Genomic DNA, 20425 nt, shown 5'->3' with positions numbered 1-20425 from the left:
CCTCAGTAGTTTCCAGTATAGTGCCATTAATACTATATTTATCCTTTGTCACCTGAAATAATGACTCCTAGATCCCTTTCCTCCTCAGTAGTTTCCAGTACAGTGCCATTAATACTATATTTATCCTTTGTCACCTGAAATAGTGACTCCTAGATCCCTTTCCTCCTCAGTAGTTTCCTGTATAGCGCCATTAATACTATATTTATCCTTTATGTCACCTGATATAGTGACTCCTAGATCCCTTTCCTCCTCAGTAGTTCCCAGTATAGTGCCATTAATACTATATTTATCCTTTATGTCACCTGATATAGTGACTCCTAGATCCCTTTCCTCCTCAGTAGTTCCCAGTATAGTGCCATTAATACTATATTTATCCTTTATGTCACCTGAAATAGTGACTCCTATATCCCTTTCCTCCTCAGTAGTTTCCTGTATAGCGCCATTAATACTATATTTATCCTTTATGTCACCTGATATAGTGACTCCTAGATCCCTTTCCTCCTCAGTAGTTCCCAGTATAGTGCCATTAATACTATATTTATCCTTTGTCACCTGAAATAGTGACTCCTAGATCCCTTTCCTCCTCAGTAGTTCCCAGTATAGTGCCATTAATACTGTATTTATCCTTTATGTCACCTGAGATAGTGACTCCTAGATCCCTTTCCTCCTCAGTAGTTCCCAGTATGGTGCCATTAATACTATATTTATCCTTTATCACCTGAGATAGTGACTCCTAGATCCCTTTCCTCCTCAGTAGTTCCCAGTATAGTGCCATTAATACTATATTTATCCTTTATGTCACCTGAAATAGTGACTCCTAGATCCCTTTCCTCCTCAGTAGTTTCCATTATAGTGCCATTAATACTATATTTATCCTTTATGTCACCTGAGATAGTAACTCCTAGATCCCTTTCCTCCTCAGTAGTTTCCAGTATAGTGCCATTAATACTATATTTATCCTTTATGTCACCTGAGATAGTGACTCCTAGATCCCTTTCCTCCTCAGTAGTTTCCAGTATAGTGCCATTAATACTATATTTATCCTTTGTCACCTGAAATAGTGACTCCTAGATCCCTTTCCTCCTCAGTAGTTTCCAGTATAGTGCCATTAATACTATATTTATCCTTTATGTCACCTAAGATAGTAACTCCTAGATCCCTTTCCTCCTCAGTAGTTTCCAGTATAGTGCCATTAATACTATATTTATCCTTTATGTCACCTGAGATAGTGACTCCTAGATCCCTTTCCTCCTCAGTAGTTTCCAGTATAGTGCCATTATTACTATACTTATCCTTTATGTCACCTGATAGTGACTCCTAGATCCCTTTCCTCCTTAGTAGTTTCAAGTATAGTGCCATTAATACTATATTTATCCTTTATTTCACCTGAAATAGTGACTCCTAGATCCCTTTCCTCCTCAGTAGTGTCCAGTATAGTGCCATTAATACTATATTTATCCTTTATGTCACCTGAGATAGTGACTCCTAGATCCCTTTCCTCCTCAGTAGTTCCCAGTATAGCGCTATTAATACTATATTTATCCTTTATGTCACCTGAGATAGTGACTCCTAGATCCCTTTCCTCCTCAGTAGTTCCAGTATATTGTCATTATACTATATTTATCCTTTGTCACCTGAAATAGTGACTCCTAGATCCCTTTCCTCCTCAGTAGTTCCCAGTATAGCACTATTAATACTATATTTATCCTTTGTCACCTGAGATAGTGACTCCTAGATCCCTTTCCTCCTCAGTAGTGTCCAGTATAGTGCCATTAATACTATATTTATCCTTTATGTCACCTGAAATAGGGACTCCTAGATCCCTTTCCTCCTCAGTAGTTTCCAGTATAGCGCTATTAATACTATATTTATCCTTTGTCACCTGAGATAGTGACTCCTAGATCCCTTTCCTCCTCAGTAGTTCCAGTATAGTGCCATTAATACTATATTTATCCTTTATGTCACCTGAAATAGTGACTCCTAGATCCCTTTCCTCCTCAGTAGTGTCCAGTATAGCGCCATTAATACTATATTTATCCTTTATGTCACCTGAAATAGTGACTCCTAGATCCCTTTCCGCCTCAGTAGTTTCCAGTATAGTGCCATTATACTATATTTATCCTTTGTCACCTGAAATAGTGACTCCTAGATCCCTTTCCTCCTCAGTAGTTCCCAGTATAGTGACATTAATACTATATTTATCCTTTATGTCACCTGAAATAGTGACTCCTAGATCCCTTTCCTCCTCAGTAGTTTCCAGTATAGTGCCATTAATACTATATTTATCCTTTGTCACCTGAGATAGTGACTCTTAGATCCCTTTCCTCCTCAGTAGTTCCCAGTATAGTGACATTAATACTATATTTATCCTTTATGTCACCTGAAATAGTGACTCCTAGATCCCTTTCCTCCTCAGTAGTTTCCAGTATAGTGCCATTAATACTATATTTATCCTTTGTCACCTGAGATAGTGACTCCTAGATCCCTTTCCTCCTCAGTAGTCCCCAGTATAGCGCTATTAATACTATATTTATCCTTTATGTCACCTGATATAGTGACTCCTAGATCCCTTTCCTCCTCAGTAGTTTCCAGTATAGTGCCATTAATACTATATTTATTCTTTATGTCACCTGAAATAGTGACTCCTAGATCCCTTTCCTCCTCAGTAGTCTCCAGTATAGTGCCATTATTACTATATTTATCCTTTAAGTCACCTGAAATAGTGACTCCTAGATCCCTTTCCTCCTCAGTAGTTCCCAGTATAGTGCCATTAATACTATATTTATCCTTTGTCACCTGAGATAGTGACTCCTAGATCCCTTTCCTCCTCAGTAGTTCCCAGTATAGCTCTATTAATACTATATTTATCCTTTATGTCACCTGTAATAGTGACTCCTAGATCCCTTTCCTCCTCAGTAGTTTCCAGTATACTGCCATTAATACTGTATTTATCCTTTATGTCACCTGAAATAGTGACTCCTAGATCCCTTTCCTCCTCAGTAGTTTCCAGTATAGTGCCATTAATACTATATTTATCCTTTATGTCACCTGTAATAGTGACTCCTAGATCCCTTTCCTCCTCAGTAGTTTCCAGTATAGTGCCATTAATACTATATTTATCCTTTATGTCACCTGAAATAGTGACTCCTAGATCCCTTTCCTCCTCAGTAGTTCCCAGTATAGCGCTATTAATACTATATTTATCCTTTATGTCACCTGAGATAGTGACTTCTAGATCCCTTTCCTCCTCAGTAGTTTCCAGTATAGTGCCATTAATACTATATTTATCCTTTATGTCACCTGAAAGAGTGACTCCTAGATCCCTTTCCTCCTCAGTAGTTCCCAGTATAGCGCTATTAATACTATATTTATCCTTTATGTCACCTGAGATAGTGACTTCTAGATCCCTTTCCTCCTCAGTAGTTTCCAGTATAGTGCCATTAATACTATATTTATCCTTTATGTCACCTGAAAGAGTGACTCCTAGATCCCTTTCCTCCTCAGTAGTTTCCAGTATAGTGCCATTAATACTATATTTATCCTTTGTCACCTGAAATAGTGACTCCTAGATCCCTTTCCTCCTCAGTAGTATCCAGTATAGTGCCATTAATACTATATTTATCCTTTATGTCACCTGAGATAGAGACTCCTAGATCCCTTTCCTCCTCAGTAGTTCCCAGTATAGTGCCATTAATACTATATTTATCCTTTATATCACCTGATATAGTGACTCCTAGATCCCTTTCCTCCTCAGCAGTTTCCAGTATAGAGCCATTAATACTATATTTATCCTTTATGTCACCTGAAATAGTGACTCCTAGATCCCTTTCCTCCTCAGTAGTTCCCAGTATAGCACTATTAATACTATATTTATCCTTTATGTCACCTGAGATAGTGACTCCTAGATCCCTTTCCTCCTCAGTAGTGTCCAGTATAGTGCCATTAATACTATATTTATCCTTTATGTCACCTGAAATAGTGACTCCTAGATCCCTTTCCTCCTCAGTAGTGTCCAGTATAGCGCCATTAATACTATATTTATCCTTTATGTCACCTGAAATAGTGACTCCTAGATCCCTTTCCGCCTCAGTAGTTTCCAGTATAGTGCCATTATACTATATTTATCCTTTGTCACCTGAAATAGTGACTCCTAGATCCCTTTCCTCCTCAGTAGTTCCCAGTATAGTGACATTAATACTATATTTATCCTTTGTCACCTGAAATAGTGACTCCTAGATCCCTTTCCTCCTCAGTAGTTTCCAGTATAGTGCCATTAATACTATATTTATCCTTTGTCACCTGAGATAGTGACTCCTAGATCCCTTCCTCCTCAGTAGTTCCCAGTATAGTGCCATTAATACTATATTTATCCTTTATGTCACCTGAAATAGTGACTCCTAGATCCCTTTCCTTCTCAGTAGTTTCCAGTATAGTGCCATTAATACTATATTTATCCTTTATGTCACCTGAGATAGTGACTTCTAGATCCCTTTCCTCCTCAGTAGTTTCCAGTATAGTGCCATTAATACTATATTTATCCTTTATGTCACCTGAAAGAGTGACTCCTAGATCCCTTTCCTCCTCAGTAGTTCCCAGTATAGCGCTATTAATACTATATTTATCCTTTATGTCACCTGAAAGAGTGACTCCTAGATCCCTTTCCTCCTCAGCAGTTTCCAGTATAGAGCCATTAATACTATATTTATCCTTTATGTCACCTGAAATAGTGACTCCTAGATCCCTTTCCTCCTCAGTAGTTCCCAGTATAGCACTATTAATACTATATTTATCCTTTATGTCACCTGAGATAGTGACTCCTAGATCCCTTTCCTCCTCAGTAGTGTCCAGTATAGTGCCATTAATACTATATTTATCCTTTGTCACCTGAAATAGGGACTCCTAGATCCCTTTCCTCCTCAGTAGTTTCCAGTATAGCGCTATTAATACTATATTTATCCTTTATGTCACCTGAGATAGTGACTCCTAGATCCCTTTCCTCCTCAGTAGTTCCAGTATAGTGCCATTAATACTATATTTATCCTTTATGTCACCTGAAATAGTGACTCCTAGATCCCTTTCCGCCTCAGTAGTTCCCAGTATAGTGCCATTAATACTATATTTATCCTTTATGTCACCTGAGATAGTGACTCCTAGATCCCTTTCCTCCTCAGTAGTGTCCAGTATAGTGCCATTAATACTATATTTATCCTTTATGTCACCTGTAATAGTGACTCCTAGATCCCTTTCCTCCTCAGTAGTTCCCAGTATAGTGACATTAATACTATATTTATCCTTTATGTCACCTGAAATAGTGACTCCTAGATCCCTTTCCTCCTCAGTAGTTTCCAGTATAGTGCCATTAATACTATATTTATCCTTTGTCACCTGAGATAGTGACTCCTAGATCCCTTTCCTCCTCAGTAGTTCCCAGTATAGCGCTATTAATACTATATTTATCCTTTATGTCACCTGATATAGTGACTCCTAGATCCCTTTCCTCCTCGGTAGTTTCCAGTATAGTGCCATTAATACTATATTTATTCTCTATGTCACCTGAAATAGTGACTCCTAGATCCCTTTCCTCCTCAGTAGTCTCCAGTATAGTGCCATTAATACTATATTTATCCTTTATGTCACCTGAAATAGTGACTCCTAGATCCCTTTCCTCCTCAGTAGTCCCCAGTATAGTGCCATTAATACTATATTTATCCTTTGTCACCTGAAATAATGACTCCTAGATCCCTTTCCTCCTCAATAGTTTCCAGTATAGTGCCATTAATACTATATTTATCCTTTGGCACCTGAAATAGTGACTCCTAGATCCCTTTCCTCCTCAGTAGTTTCCAGTATAGCGCCATTATTACTATATTTATCCTTTAAGTCACCTGAAATAGTGACTCCTAGATCCCTTTCCTCCTCAGTAGTTCCCAGTATAGTGCCATTAATACTATATTTATCCTTTATGTCACCTGAGATAGTGACTCCTAGATCCCTTTCCTCCTCAGTAGTTTCTAGTATAGTGCCATTAATACTATATTTATCCTTTATGTCACCTGAGATAGTGACTCCTAGATCCCTTTCCTCCTCAGTAGTTCCCAGTATAGTGCCATTAATACTATATTTATCCTTTATGTCACCTGTAATAGTGACTCCTAGATCCCTTTCCTCCTCAGTAGTTTCCAGTATACTGCCATTAATACTATATTTATCCTTTATGTCACCTGAAATAGTGACTCCTAGATCCCTTTCCTCCTCAGTAGTCCCCAGTATAGTGCCATTAATACTATATTTATCCTTTATGTCACCTGAAATAGTGACTCCTAGATCCCTTTCCTCCTCAGTAGTTTCCAGTATACTGCCATTAATACTATATTTATCCTTTATGTCACCTGAAATAGTGACTCCTAGATCCCTTTCCTCCTCAGTAGTTCCCAGTATAGCGCTATTAATACTATATTTATCCTTTGTCACCTGAGATAGTGACTTCTAGATCCCTTTCCTCCTCAGTAGTTCCAGTATAGTGCCATTAATACTATATTTAGCCTTTATGTCACATGAAATAGTGACTCCTAGATCCCTTTCCTCCTCAGTAGTTCCAGTATAGTGCCATTAATACTATATTTATCCTTTATTTTACCTGAAATAGTGACTCCTAGATCCCTTTCCTCCTCAGTAGTTCTCAGTATAGTGCCATTAATACTATATTTATCCTTTATGTCACCTGAAATAGTGACTCCTAGATCCCTTTCCTCCTCAGTAGTTCCAGTATAGTGCCATTAATAATAAGATTTTACTTACCGATAAATCTATTTCTCATAGTCCGTAGTGGATGCTGGGGACTCCGTCAGGACCATGGGGAATAGCGGCTCCGCAGGAGACAGGGCACAAAAGCAAGCTTTTAGGATCACATGGTGTGTACTGGCTCCTCCCCCTATGACCCTCCTCCAAGCCTCAGTTAGGTACTGTGCCCGGACGAGCGTACACAATAAGGAAGGATCTTGAATCCCGGGTAAGACTCATACCAGCCACACCAATCACACCGTACAACTTGTGATTTGAACCCAGTTAACAGTATGATAACAATGAAGTAGCCTCTAAAAAAGATGGCTCACAACAATAATAACCCGATTTTTTTGTAACAATAACTATGTACAAGTAATGCAGACAATCCGCACTTGGGATGGGCGCCCAGCATCCACTACGGACTATGAGAAATAGATTTATCGGTAAGTAAAATCTTATTTTCTCTAACGTCCTAGTGGATGCTGGGGACTCCGTCAGGACCATGGGGATTATACCAAAGCTCCCAAACGGGCGGGAGAGTGCGGATGACTCTGCAGCACCGAATGAGAGAACTCCAGGTCCTCCTCAGCCAGGGTATCAAATTTGTAGAATTTAGCAAACGTGTTTGCCCCTGACCAAGTAGCTGCTCGGCAAAGTTGTAAAGCCGAGACCCCTCGGGCAGCCGCCCAAGATGAGCCCACCTTCCTTGTGGAATGGGCATTTACAGATTTTGGCTGTGGCAGGCCTGCCACAGAATGTGCAAGCTGAATTGTACTACAAATCCAACGAGCAATAGTCTGCTTAGAAGCAGGAGCACCCAGCTTTTTGGGTGCCTACAATATAAACAGCAAGTCAGACTTTCTGACTCCAGCCGTCCTGGAATTATATATATATATATATATTTTCAGGGCCCTGACAACGTCTAGCAACTTGGAGTCCTCCAAGTCCCTAGTAGCCGCAGGCACCACAATAGGTTGTTTCAGGTGAAACGCTGACACCACCTTAGGAAGAAACTGGGGACGAGTCCGCAGTTCTGCCCTGTCCGAATGGAAAATCAAATATGGGCTTTTGTAAGACAAAGCCGCCAATTTTGACAATCGCCTGGCCGAGGCCAGGGCCAACAGCATGGTCACTTTCCATGTGAGATATTTCAAATCCACAGATTTGAGTGGTTCAAACCAATATGATTTGAGGAATCCCAACACTACGTTGAGATCCCACGGTGCCACTGGAGGCACACAAGGGCTGTATATGCAATACTCCCTTGACAAACGTCTGGACTTCAGGAACTGAAGCCAATTCTTTCTGGAAGAAAATCTATAGGGCCGAAACTTGAACCTTAATGGACCCCAATTTGAGGCTCATAGACACTCCTGTTTGCAGGAAGTGCAGAAATCGACCTAGTTGAAATTTTTTCGTGGGGCCCTCCTGGCCTCACCCACGCAACATATTTTTACCACATGTGGTGATAACGTTGTGCGGTCACCTCCTTCCTGGCTTTGACCAGGGTAGGTATGACCTCTTCCGGAATGCCTTTTCCCTTAGGATCCGGCGTTCAAACCGCCATGCCGTCAAACGCAGTCGCGGTAAGTCTTGGAACAGACAAGGTCCCTGCTGGAGCAGGTCCTTTCTTAAAGGCCGATGCCACGGTTCCTCTTGGAACAGACATGGTACTTGCTGAAAGCAAATCCCTTCTTAGCTCCCGAGGCCATTAGTCCTCTGTGAGCATCTCTTGAAGTTCCGGTTACCAAGTCCCTCTTGGCCAATCCGGAGCCACGAGTATAGTTCTTACTCCTCTATGTCTTATAATTCTCAATACCTTGGTTATGAGAAGCAGAGAAGGGAACACATACACCGACTGTTACACCCACGGTGTTACCAGGACGTCCACAGCTATCGCCTGAAGGTCTCGTGACCTGGCGCAATACCTGTCCCATTTTTTTTTTGTTCGGGCGGGACGCCATCATGTCCACCTTTGGTCTTTCCCAACGGTTCACAATCATGCGGAAAACTTCCCGATGAAGTTCCCACTCTCCCGGGTGGAGGTCGTGCCTGCTGAGGAAGTCTGCTTCCCAGTCGTCCACTCCCGGAATGAACACTGCTGACAGTGCTATCACATGATTTTCCGCCTAGCGAAAAATCCTTGCAGTTTTGCCACTGCCCTCCTGCTTCTTGTGCCGCCCTTTCTGTTTACGTGGGCGACTGCCGTGATGTTATCCCACTGGATCAATACCGGCTGACCTTGAAGCAGAGGTCTTGCTAAGCTTAGAGCATTATAAATTTGCTCTTAGCTCCAGTATATTTATGTGGAGAGAATTCTCCAGACTTGATCACACTCCTTGTGTGACTGCTCCCCAGCCTCTCAGGCTGGCCTCCGTGGTCACGAGCATCCAATCCTGAATGCCGAATTTGCGGCCCTCTAGAAGATGAGCACTCTGTAATCACCACAGGAGAGACACCCTTGTCCTTGGATATAGGGTTATCCGCTGATGCATCTGAAGATGCGATCCGGACCATTTGTCCAGCAGATCCCACTGAAGAGTTCTTGCGTGAAATCTGCCGAATGGAAGCGTTTCGTAATAAGCCACCATTTTTACCAGGACTCTTGTGCAATGATGCACTGACACTTTTCCTGGTTTTAGGAGGATCCCGATTAGCTCGGATAACTCCCTGGCTTTCTCCTCTGGGAGAAACACCTTTTCCTGGACTGTGTCCAGAATCATCCCTAGGACCAGCAGACGTGTCGTCGGAACAACTGCGGTTTTGGAATATTTAGAATCCACCCGTGCTGTCGTAGAACTACTTGAGATAGTGCTACTCCGACCTCCAACTGTTCTCTGGACCTTGTTCTTATCAGGAGGTCGTCCATTTTCTTTGAAGACGAATCCTCATTTCGGTCATTACCTTGGTAAGGACCCGGGGTGCCTTGGACAATCCAACGGCATCGTCTTGAAACTGATAGTGACAGTTCTGTACCACGAACCTGAGGTACCCTTGGTGAGAAAAGGCAAATTTTGGGACATGGAGGTAAGTATCCCTGATGTCCCGGGACACCATATAGTCCCCTTGTTCTTTGCTATCACTGCTCTGAGTGACTCCATCTGGATTTGAACCCTTGTAAGTGTTCAAATTTTTCAGATTTAGAATAGGTCTCACCTAGCCTTCAGTACCACCATATAGTGTGGAGTAATACCCCTTTCCTTGTTGTCGGAGGGGTAAATTTATTATCACCTGCTGGGAATACAGCTTGTGAATTGTTTTCAATACTGCCTCCCTGTCGTAGGGAGACATTGGTACAGCAGACTACAGGAACCTGCGAGGGGGGAAACCTCTCGACATTCCAATCTGTACCCCTTGGATACTACTTGTAGGATCCAGGGGTCCTGTACGGTCCCAGCGTCATGCTGAGAACTTGGTAGAAGCGGTGGAGGGCTTCTGTTCCTGGGAATGGGCTGCCTGCTGCAGTCTTCTTCCCTTTCCTCTATCCCTGGGCAGATATGACTCTTATAGGGACGAAAGGACTGAGGCTGAAAAGACGGTGTCTTTTTCTGCAGAGATGTGACTTAGGGTAAAAAACGGTGGATTTTCCAGCAGTTGCCCTGGCCACCAGGTCCCATGGACCGACCCCAAATAACTCCTCCCCTTTATACGGCAATACATCTTTGTGCCGTTTGGAATCTGCATCACCTGACCACTGTCGTGTCCATAAACATCTTCTTGCAGATATGGACATCGCATTTACTCTTGATGCCAGAGTGCAAATATCCCTCTGCGCATCTCGCATATATAGAAATGCATCATTTAAATGCTCTATAGTCAATAAAATACTGTCCCTGTCAAAGGTATCAATATTTTTAGTCAGGGAATCCGACCAAGCCACCTCAGCTCTGCACATCCAGGCTGAGGCGATCGCTGGTCGCAGTATAACACCAGCATGTGTGTGTATACTTTTTAGGATATTTTTCAGCCTCCTATCAGCTGGCTCCTTAAGTACGGCCCTATCCGTAGATGGTACCGCCACTTGTTCTGATAAGCGTGTGAGCGCCTTATCCACCCTGAGGGGTGTTTCCCACCGCGCCTTAACTTCTGGCGGGAAAGGGTATACCGCCAATAATTTTCTATCGGGGGAAACCCACGCATCATCACACACTTCATTTAATTTATCTGATTCAGGAAAAACTACAGGTAGTTTTTTCACCTCACACATAATACCCTTTTTTGTGGTACTTGGAGTATCAGAAATATGTAACACCTCCTTCATTGCCCTTAACGTGTGGCCCTAAAAGAAAATACGTTTGTTTCTTCACCGTCGACACTGAAATCAGTGTCCGTGTCTGGGTCTGTGTCGACCGACTGAGGTAAATGGGCATTTTACAGCCCCTGACGGTGTTTGAGACGCCTGGACAGATACTAATTTGTTCGCCGGCCCTCTCATGTCGTCAACCGGCTTGCAGCGTGTTGACATTGTCACGTAATTTCCATAAATAAGCCATCCATTCCGGTGTCGACTCCCTAGAGAGTGACATCACCATTACAGGCAATTTGCTCCGCCTCCTCACCAATATTTTCCTCATACATGTCGACACACACGTACCGACATACAGCACACACATAGGGAATGCTCTGATAGAGGACAGGACCCACTAGCCCTTTGGGGAGACAGAGGGAGAGTTTGCCAGCACACACCAAAACGCTATAATTATCCAGGGACAACCTTTATATAAGTGTTCCTCCCTTATAGCATTTTAATATATATACATATCGCCAAATCAGTGCCCCCCCTCTCTGTTTTAACCCTGTTTCTGTAGTGCAGTGCAGGGGAGAGCATGGGAGCCTTCCCACCAGCCTTTCTGTGAGGGAAAATGGCGCTGTGTGCTGAGGAGAATAGGCCCCGCCCCCTTTTCGGCGGGCTTCTTCTCCGGAGTTTTAGATATCTGGCAGGGGTTAAATACATCCATATAGCCTCAAGGGCTATATGTGATGTATTTTTCGCCATACAGGTATTATACATTGCTGCCCAGGGCGCCCCCCCCAGCGCCCTGCACCCTCCGTGACCGCTGTGTGAAGTGTGCTGACAACAAAGGCGCACAGCTGCAGTGCTGTGCGCTACCTGATGAAGACTGAGAGTCTTCTGCCGCCTGGTTCCGGACCTCTTCATCTTCAGCGTCTGCAAGGGGGGTCGGCGGCGCGGCTCCGGGACGAACCCCAGGGCGAGCCCTGTGTTCCGACTCCCTCTGGAGCTATGTCCAGTAGCCTAAGAATCCAATCCATCCTGCACGCAGGTGAGTTGAAAATCTCTCCTCTAAGTCCCTCGATGCAGTGAGCCTGTTGCCAGCAGGACTCACTGAAAATAAAGAACCTAAAAACTTTTTCTAAGTAACTCTTTAAGAGAGCCACCTAGATTGCACCCTTCTCGGCCGGGCACAAAAACCTAACTGAGGCTTGGAGGAGGGTCATAGGGGGAGGAGCCAGTACACACCATGTGATCCTAAAAGCTTGCTTTTGTGCCCTGTCTCCTGCGGAGCCGCTATTCCCCATGGTCCTGACGGAGTCCCCAGCATCCACTAGGACGTTAGAGAAACTATATTTAGCCTTTATGTCACATGAAATAGTGACTCCTAGATCCCTTTCCTCCTCAGTAGTTCCAGTATAGTGCCATTAATACTATATTTATCCTTTATGTCACCTGAAATAGTGACTCCTAGATCCCTTTCCTCCTCAGTAGTTTCCAGTATAGCGCCATTAATACTATATTTACCCTTTATGTCACCGGAAATAGTGACTCCTAGATCCCTTTCCTCCTCAGTAGTTTCCAGTATAGTGCCATTAATACTATATTTATCCTTTATTTTACCTGAAATAGTGACTCCTAGATCCCTTTCCTCCTCAGTAGTTCTCAGTATAGTGCCATTAATACTATATTTAGCCTTCATGTCACATGAAATAGTGACTCCTAGATCCCTTTCCTCCTCAGTAGTTCCAGTATAGTGCCATTAATACTATATTTATCCTTTATTTTACCTGAAATAGTGACTCCTAGATCCCTTTCCTCCTCAGTAGGTTCCAGTATAGCGCCATTAATACTATATTTATCCTTTATGTCACCTGAAATAGTGACTCCTAGATCCCTTTCCTCCTCAGTAGTTCCAGTATAGTGCCATTAATACTATATTTATCCTTTATGTCACCTGAGATAGTGACTCCTAGATCCCTTTCCTCCTCAGTAGTTTCCAGTATAGTGCCATTAATACTATATTTATCCTTTATGTCACCTGAAATAGTGACTCCTAGATCCCTTTCCTCCTCAGTAGTTTCCAGTATAGAGCCATTAATACTATATTTATCCTTTGTCACCTGAAATAGTGACTCCTAGATCCCTTTCCTCCTCAGTAGTTCCAGTATAGTGCCATTAATACTATATTTATCCTTTATTTTACCTGAAATAGTGACTCCTAGATCCCTTTCCTCCTCAGTAGGTTCCAGTATACTGCCATTAATACTATATTTATCCTTTATGTCACCTGAAATAGTGACTCCTAGATCCCTTTCCTCCTCAGTAGTTTCCAGTATAGAGCCATTAATACTATATTTATCCTTTGTCACCTGAAATAGTGACTCCTAGATCCCTTTCCTCCTCAGTAGTTTCCAGTATAGAGCCATTAATACTATATTTATCCTTTGTCACCTGAAATAGTGACTCCTAGATCCCTTTCCTCCTCAGTAGTTTCCAGTATAGTGCCATTAATACTATATTTATCCTTTATGTCACCTGTAATAGTGACTCCTAGATCCCTTTCCTCCTCAGTAGTTTCCAGTATAGTGCCATTAATACTATATTTATCCTTTATGTCACCTGAAATAGTGACTCCTAGATCTCTTTCCTCCTCAGTAGTTCCAGTATAGTGCCATTAATACTATATTTATCCTTTATGTCACCTGAGATAGTGACTCCTAGATCCCTTTCCTCCTCAGTAGTTTCCAGTATAGTGCCATTAATACTATATTTATCCTTTATGTCACCTGAAATAGTGACTCCTAGATCCCTTTCCTCCTCAGTAGTTCCAGTATAGCGCCATTAATACTATATTTATCCTTTATGTCACCTGAAATAGTGACTCCTAGATCCCTTTCCTCCTCAGTAGTTCCAGTATAGTGCCATTAATACTATATTTATCCTTTATGTCACCTGAAATAGTGACTCCTAGATCCCTTTCCTCCTCAGTAGCTCCCAGTATAGCGCCATTAATACTATATTTATCCTTTATGTCACCTGAGATAGAGACTCCTAGATCCCTTTCCTCCTCAGTAGTATCCAGTATAGTGCCATTAATACTATATTTATCCTTTGTCACCTGAAATAGTGACTCCTAGATCCCTTTCCTCCTCAGTAGTTTCCAGTATAGTGCCATTAATACTATATTTATCCTTTATGTCACCTGAGATAGTGACTCCTAGATCCCTTTCCTCCTCAGTAGTTTCCAGTACAGTGCATTAATACTATATTTATCCTTTATGTCACCTGAGATAGTGACTCCTAGATCCCTTTCCTCCTCAGTAGTTTCCAGTATAGTGCCATTAATACTATATTTATCCTTTATGTCACCTGATATAGTGACTCCTAGATCCCTTTCCTCCTCAGTAGTTTCCAGTATAGTGCCATTAATACTATATTTATCCTTTATGTCACCTGAGATAGTGACTCCTAGATCCCTTTCCTCCTCAGTAGTTTCCAGTATAGTGCCATTAATACTATATTTATCCTTTATGTCACCTGAAATAGTGACTCCTAGATCCCTTTCCTACTCAGTAGTTTCCAGTATAGCGCCATTAATATTATATTTATCCTTTATGTCACCTGAAATAGTGACTCCTAGATCCCTTTCCTCCTCAGTAGTTTCCAGTATAGCGCCATTAATACTATATTTATCCTTTATGTCACCTGAGATAGTGACTCCTAGATCCCTTTCCTCCTCAGTAGGTTCCAGTATAGTGCCATTAATACTATATTTATCCTTTATGTCACCTGAGATAGTGACTCCTAGATCCCTTTCCTCCTCAGTAGTTTCCAGTATAGTGCCATTAATACTATATTTATCCTTTATGTCACCTGAAATAGTGACTCCTAGATCCCTTTCCTCCTCAGTAGTTTCCAGTACAGAGCCATTAATACTATATCTTCGATAGAGTACATAGACAACCACAGATATGACTCTGGGTTTATGCTGGTGGAGACCAGGACAGGCACCGAACAGTTAAACTGTTTGAAGCTCCCAGCATGCACTGGATCTTCTCCCCTCATATCCCGCCCACAGCTCAGGTTCTTCAGTTTTTCTTTGTTGCCAGCAGGAGCTGTGTCAGCTTGTCAGTATAATGCTGCACTCCAGCTGCTAATCAGTCACTGGGTGGGAGGAGCCTGTCAGTATAATGCTGCACTCCAGCTGCTAATCAGTCACTGGGTGGGAGGAGCCTGTCAGTATAATGCTGCACTCCAGCTGCTAATCAGTCACTGGGTGGGAGGAGCCTGTCAGTATAATGCTGCACTCCAGCTGCTAATCAGTCACTGGGTGGGAGGAGCCTGTCAGTATAATGCTGCACTCCAGCTGCTAATCAGTCACTGGGTGGGAGGAGCCTGTCAGTATAATGCTGCACTCCAGCTGCTAATCAGTCACTGGGTGGGAGGAGCCTGTCAGTATAATGCTGCACTCCAGCTGCTAATCAGTCACTGGGTGGGAGGAGCCTGTCAGTATAATGCTGCACTCCAGCATCTAATCAGTCACTGGGTGGGGGAAGCCTGTCAGTATAATGCTGCACTCCAGCTGCTAATCAGTCACTGGGTGGGAGGAGCCTGTCAGTATAATGCTGCACTCCAGCATCTAATCAGTCACTGGGTGGGAGGAGCCTGTCAGTATAATGCTTCACTCCAGCTGCTAATCAGTCACTGGGTGGGAGGAGCCTGTCAGTATAATGCTGCACTCCAGCATCTAATCAGTCACTGGGTGGGGGAAGCCTGTCAGTATAATGCTGCACTCCAGCTGCTAATCAGTCACTGGGTGGGAGGAGCCTGTCAGTATAATGCTGCACTCCAGCATCTAATCAGTCACTGGGTGGGAGGAGCCTGTCAGTATAATGCTGCACTCCAGCTGCTAATCAGTCACTGGGTGGGAGGAGCCTGTCAGTGTAATGCTGCACTCCAGCATCTAATCAGTCACTGGGTGGGAGGAGCCTGTCAGTATAATGCTGCACTCCAGCATCTAATCAGTCACTGGGTGGGAGGAGCCTGTCAGTATAATGCTGCACTCCAGCATCTAATCAGTCACTGGGTGGGAGGAGCCTGTCAGTATAATGCTGCACTCCAGCTGCTAATCAGTCACTGGGTGGGAGGAGCCTGTCAGTATAATGCTTCACTCCAGCTGCTAATCAGTCACTGGGTGGGAGGAGCCTGTCAGTATAATGCTGCACTCCAGCATCTAATCAGTCACTGGGTGGGGGAAGCCTGTCAGTATAATGCTGCACTCCAGCTGCTAATCAGTCACTGGGTGGGAGGAGCCTGTCAGTATAATGCTGCACTCCAGCATCTAATCAGTCACTGGGTGGGAGGAGCCTGTCAGTATAATGCTTCACTCCAGCTGCTAATCAGTCACTGGGTGGGAGGAGCCTGTCAGTATAATGCTGCACTCCAGCATCTAATCAGTCACTGGGTGGGGGAAGCCTGTCAGTATAATGCTGCACTCCAGCTGCTAATCAGTCACTGGGTGGGAGGAGCCTGTCAGTATAATGCTGCACTCCAGCATCTAATCAGTCACTGGGTGGGAGGAGCCTGTCAGTATAATGCTGCACTCCAGCTGCTAATCAGTCACTGGGTGGGAGGAGCCTGTCAGTGTAATGCTGCACTCCAGCATCTAATCAGTCACTGGGTGGGAGGAGCCTGTCAGTATAATGCTGCACTCCAGCATCTAATCAGTCACTGGGTGGGAGGAGCCTGTCAGTATAATGCTGCACTCCAGCTGCTAATCAGTCACTGGGTGGGAGGAGCCTGTCAGTATAATGCTGCACTCCAGCTGCTAATCAGTCACTGGGTGGGAGGAGCCTGTCAGTATAATGCTGCTAATCCATCACTGGGTGGGGGAAGCCTGTCAGTATAATGCTGCACTCCAGCATCTAATCAGTCACTGGGTGGGAGGAGCCTGTCAGTATAATGCTGCACTCCAGCATCTAATCAGTCACTGGGTGGGAGGAGCCTGTCAGTATAATGCTGCACTCCAGCATCTAATCAGTCACTGGGTGGGGGAAGCCTGTCAGTATAATGCTGCACTCCAGCATCTAATCAGTCACTGGGTGGGAGGAGCCTGTCAGTATAATGCTGCACTCCAGCTGCTAATCAGTCACTGGGTGGGAGGAGCCTGTCAGTATAATGCTGCACTCCAGCATCTAATCAGTCACTGGGTGGGAGGAGCCTGTCAGTATAATGCTGCACTCCAGCATCTAATCAGTCACTGGGTGGGGGAAGCCTGTCAGTATAATGCTGCACTCCAGCATCTAATCAGTCACTGGGTGGGAGGAGCCTGTCAGTATAATGCTGCACTCCAGCTGCTAATCAGTCACTGGGTGGGAGGAGCCTGTCAGTGTAATGCTGCACTCCAGCTACTAATCAGTCACTGGGTGGGAGGAGCCTGTCAGTATAATGCTGCACTCCAGCATCTAATCAGTCACTGGGTGGGAGGAGCCTGTCAGTATAATGCTGCACTCCAGCATCTAATCAGTCACTGGGTGGGGGAAGCCTGTCAGTATAATGCTGCACTCCAGCATCTAATCAGTCACTGGGTGGGAGGAGCCTGTCAGTATAATGCTGCACTCCAGCTGCTAATCAGTCACTGGGTGGGAGGAGCCTGTCAGTGTAATGCTGCACTCCAGCTACTAATCAGTCACTGGGTGGGAGGAGCCTGTCAGTATAATGCTGCACTCCAGCATCTAATCAGTCACTGGGTGGGAGGAGCCTGTCAGTATAATGCTGCACTCCAGCATCTAATCAGTCACTGGGTGGGGGAAGCCTGTCAGTATAATGCTGCACTCCAGCATCTAATCAGTCACTGGGTGGGAGGAGCCTGTCAGTATAATGCTGCACTCCAGCATCTAATCAGTCACTGGGTGGGAGGAGCCTGTCAGTATAATGCTGCACTCCAGCTGCTAATCAGTCACTGGGTGGGAGGAGCCTGTCAGTGTAATGCTGCACTCCAGCTACTAATCAGTCACTGGGTGGGAGGAGCCTGTCAGTATAATGCTGCACTCCAGCATCTAATCAGTCACTGGGTGGGAGGAGCCTGTCAGTATAATGCTGCACTCCAGCTGCTAATCAGTCACTGGGTGGGGGAAGCCTGTCAGTATAATGCTGCACTCCAGCATCTAATCAGTCACTGGGTGGGAGGAGCCTGTCAGTATAATGCTGCACTCCAGCTGCTAATCAGTCACTGGGTGGGAGGAGCCTGTCAGTATAATGCTGCACTCCAGCATCTAATCAGTCACTGGGTGGGAGGAGCCTGTCAGTATAATGCTGCACTCCAGCATCTAATCAGTCACTGGGTGGGAGGAGCCTGTCAGTATAATGCTGCACTCCAGCTGCTAATCAGTCACTGGGTGGGAGGAGCCTGTCAGTATAATGCTGCACTCCAGCATCTAATCAGTCACTGGGTGGGAGGAGCCTGTCAGTGTAATGCTGCACTCCAGCTGCTAATCAGTCACTGGGTGGGAGGAGCCTGTCAGTATAATGCTGCACTCCAGCTGCTAATCAGTCACTGGGTGGGAGGAGCCTGTCAGTATAATGCTGCACTCCAGCTGCTAATCAGTCACTGGGTGGGAGGAGCCTGTCAGTATAATGCTGCACTCCAGCTGCTAATCAGTCACTGGGTGGGAGGAGCCTGTCAGTATAATGCTGCACTCCAGCTGCTAATCAGTCACTGGGTGGGATGAGCCTGTCAGTATAATGCTGCTTAATCAGTCACTGGGTGGGAGGAGCCTGTTAGTATAATGCTGCACTCCAGCATCTAATCAGTCACTGGGTGGGATGAGCCTGTCAGTATAATGCTGCACTCCAGCTGCTAATCAGTCACTGGGTGGGAGGAGCCTGTCAGTGTAATGCTGCACTCCAGCTACTAATCAGTCACTGGGTGGGAGGAGCCTGTCAGTATAATGCTGCACTCCAGCATCTAATCAGTCACTGGGTGGGAGGAGCCTGTCAGTATAATGCTGCACTCCAGCTGCTAATCAGTCACTGGGTGGGAGGAGCCTGTCAGTATAATGCTGCACTCCAGCTGCTAATCAGTCACTGGGTGGGAGGAGCCTGTCAGTATAATGCTGCACTCCAGCATCTAATCAGTCACTGGGTGGGAGGAGCCTGTCAGTATAATGCTGCTTAATCAGTCACTGGGTGGGAGGAGCCTGTTAGTATAATGCTGCACTCCAGCTGCTAATCAGTCACTGGGTGGGAGGAGCCTGTCAGTATAATGCTGCACTCCAGCATCTAATCAGTCACTGGGTGGGAGGAGCCTGTCAGTATAATGCTGCACTCCAGCTGCTAATCAGTCACTGGGTGGGAGGAGCCTGTCAGTATAATGCTGCACTCCAGCTGCTAATGAGACTTTCTCCCTTGTTTCAGATTCAGAGACCCTCGCACTCAGCGTATGTTCGGAGCGCAGGTTGCTTTACAAGTATGTGTACGTCCTGGATCTTATAAGGTGGGCCCACCATCAACGGGGCCTTCTGATTTCTTGGATCCCAGAATTCCCAACTCTGAGGTGGAGTGGCTGACCAAGGAGAAGGGGGCCACTGTTCTGAGGGGTCTGCTGGTGCGTGTGGAATGAACTTTATACCTCGTCCTGTAGGTCCGCTGATGTCACACTAGGAGAGAGGACTGGGAACATCTGTGCCACAAAGGGGGGCATCTGTTACACCCCCTCGTTGTTTCTTAACTTTGCTCTCTCTGAACTCTTCTCCCTTTTCTTTATTTTGTGTCTCACCCCCTTTTTGTCCTTCTCAAAGTTGTTTACATTCCCCCACTCCCATTAATTTATTGGAAGGATGAAGCATCTGGCGGGCGGACTCGGAGAGACCTTCCCATTGCGCCAGACCGTTATTTAAGCTGCTGTTCTTTTTCCTGATTTGTACATTGAGTTTATTTTTTTTTTAATACATAAATTTCTTGTACAGAATGTGTGTGTATTTGTGTGGTGTCAGAATTGGTGTTTTCTGTGCAGGCGACCCCTGTGTCTCCGCCTGATCCGCTGGCTCCCCCTACTGAGCACACACAGCCCATGTGTCTCCACCTGATCCGCTGGCTCCCCCTACTGAGCACACACAGCCCCTGTGTCTCCGCCTGATCCGCTGGCTCCCCCTACTGGGCACACACTGCCCCTGTGTCTCCACCTGATCCACTGGCTCCCCCTACTGAGCACACACTGCCCCTGTGTCTCCGCCTGATCCGCTGGCTCCCCCTACTGAGCACACACAGCCCCTGTGTCTCCGCCTGATCCACTGGCTCCCCCTACTGAGCACACACTGCCCCTGTGTCTCCGCCTGATCCGCTGGCTCCCCCTACTGAGCACACACTGCCCCTGTGTCTCCGCCTGATCCACTGGCTCCCCCTACTGGG

General features: G+C 45.0%; 1 protein-coding gene across 1 annotated transcript in view; it reads left to right on the top strand.

Moving 5' to 3' along the window:
* NEURL4 (neuralized E3 ubiquitin protein ligase 4) overlaps positions 1–19985 on the top strand; it is a 228071-nt gene extending 208086 nt beyond the window's left edge. Inside the window, exon 24 of the mRNA XM_063950431.1 lies at positions 19433–19985. Coding sequence (XP_063806501.1) covers positions 19433–19637 — 205 coding nt within the window. The 3' untranslated portion in view covers positions 19638–19985. The remainder of the gene's footprint in view (positions 1–19432) is intronic.
* Positions 19986–20425: the final 440 nt, after the last annotated feature.

The sequence above is a fragment of the Pseudophryne corroboree genome (genome assembly GCF_028390025.1).
Source record: "Pseudophryne corroboree isolate aPseCor3 chromosome 6 unlocalized genomic scaffold, aPseCor3.hap2 SUPER_6_unloc_3, whole genome shotgun sequence".
NCBI classification, from domain to species: Eukaryota; Metazoa; Chordata; class Amphibia; order Anura; family Myobatrachidae; genus Pseudophryne; species Pseudophryne corroboree.
This window is presented reverse-complemented; position numbering and strand designations above follow the sequence as displayed.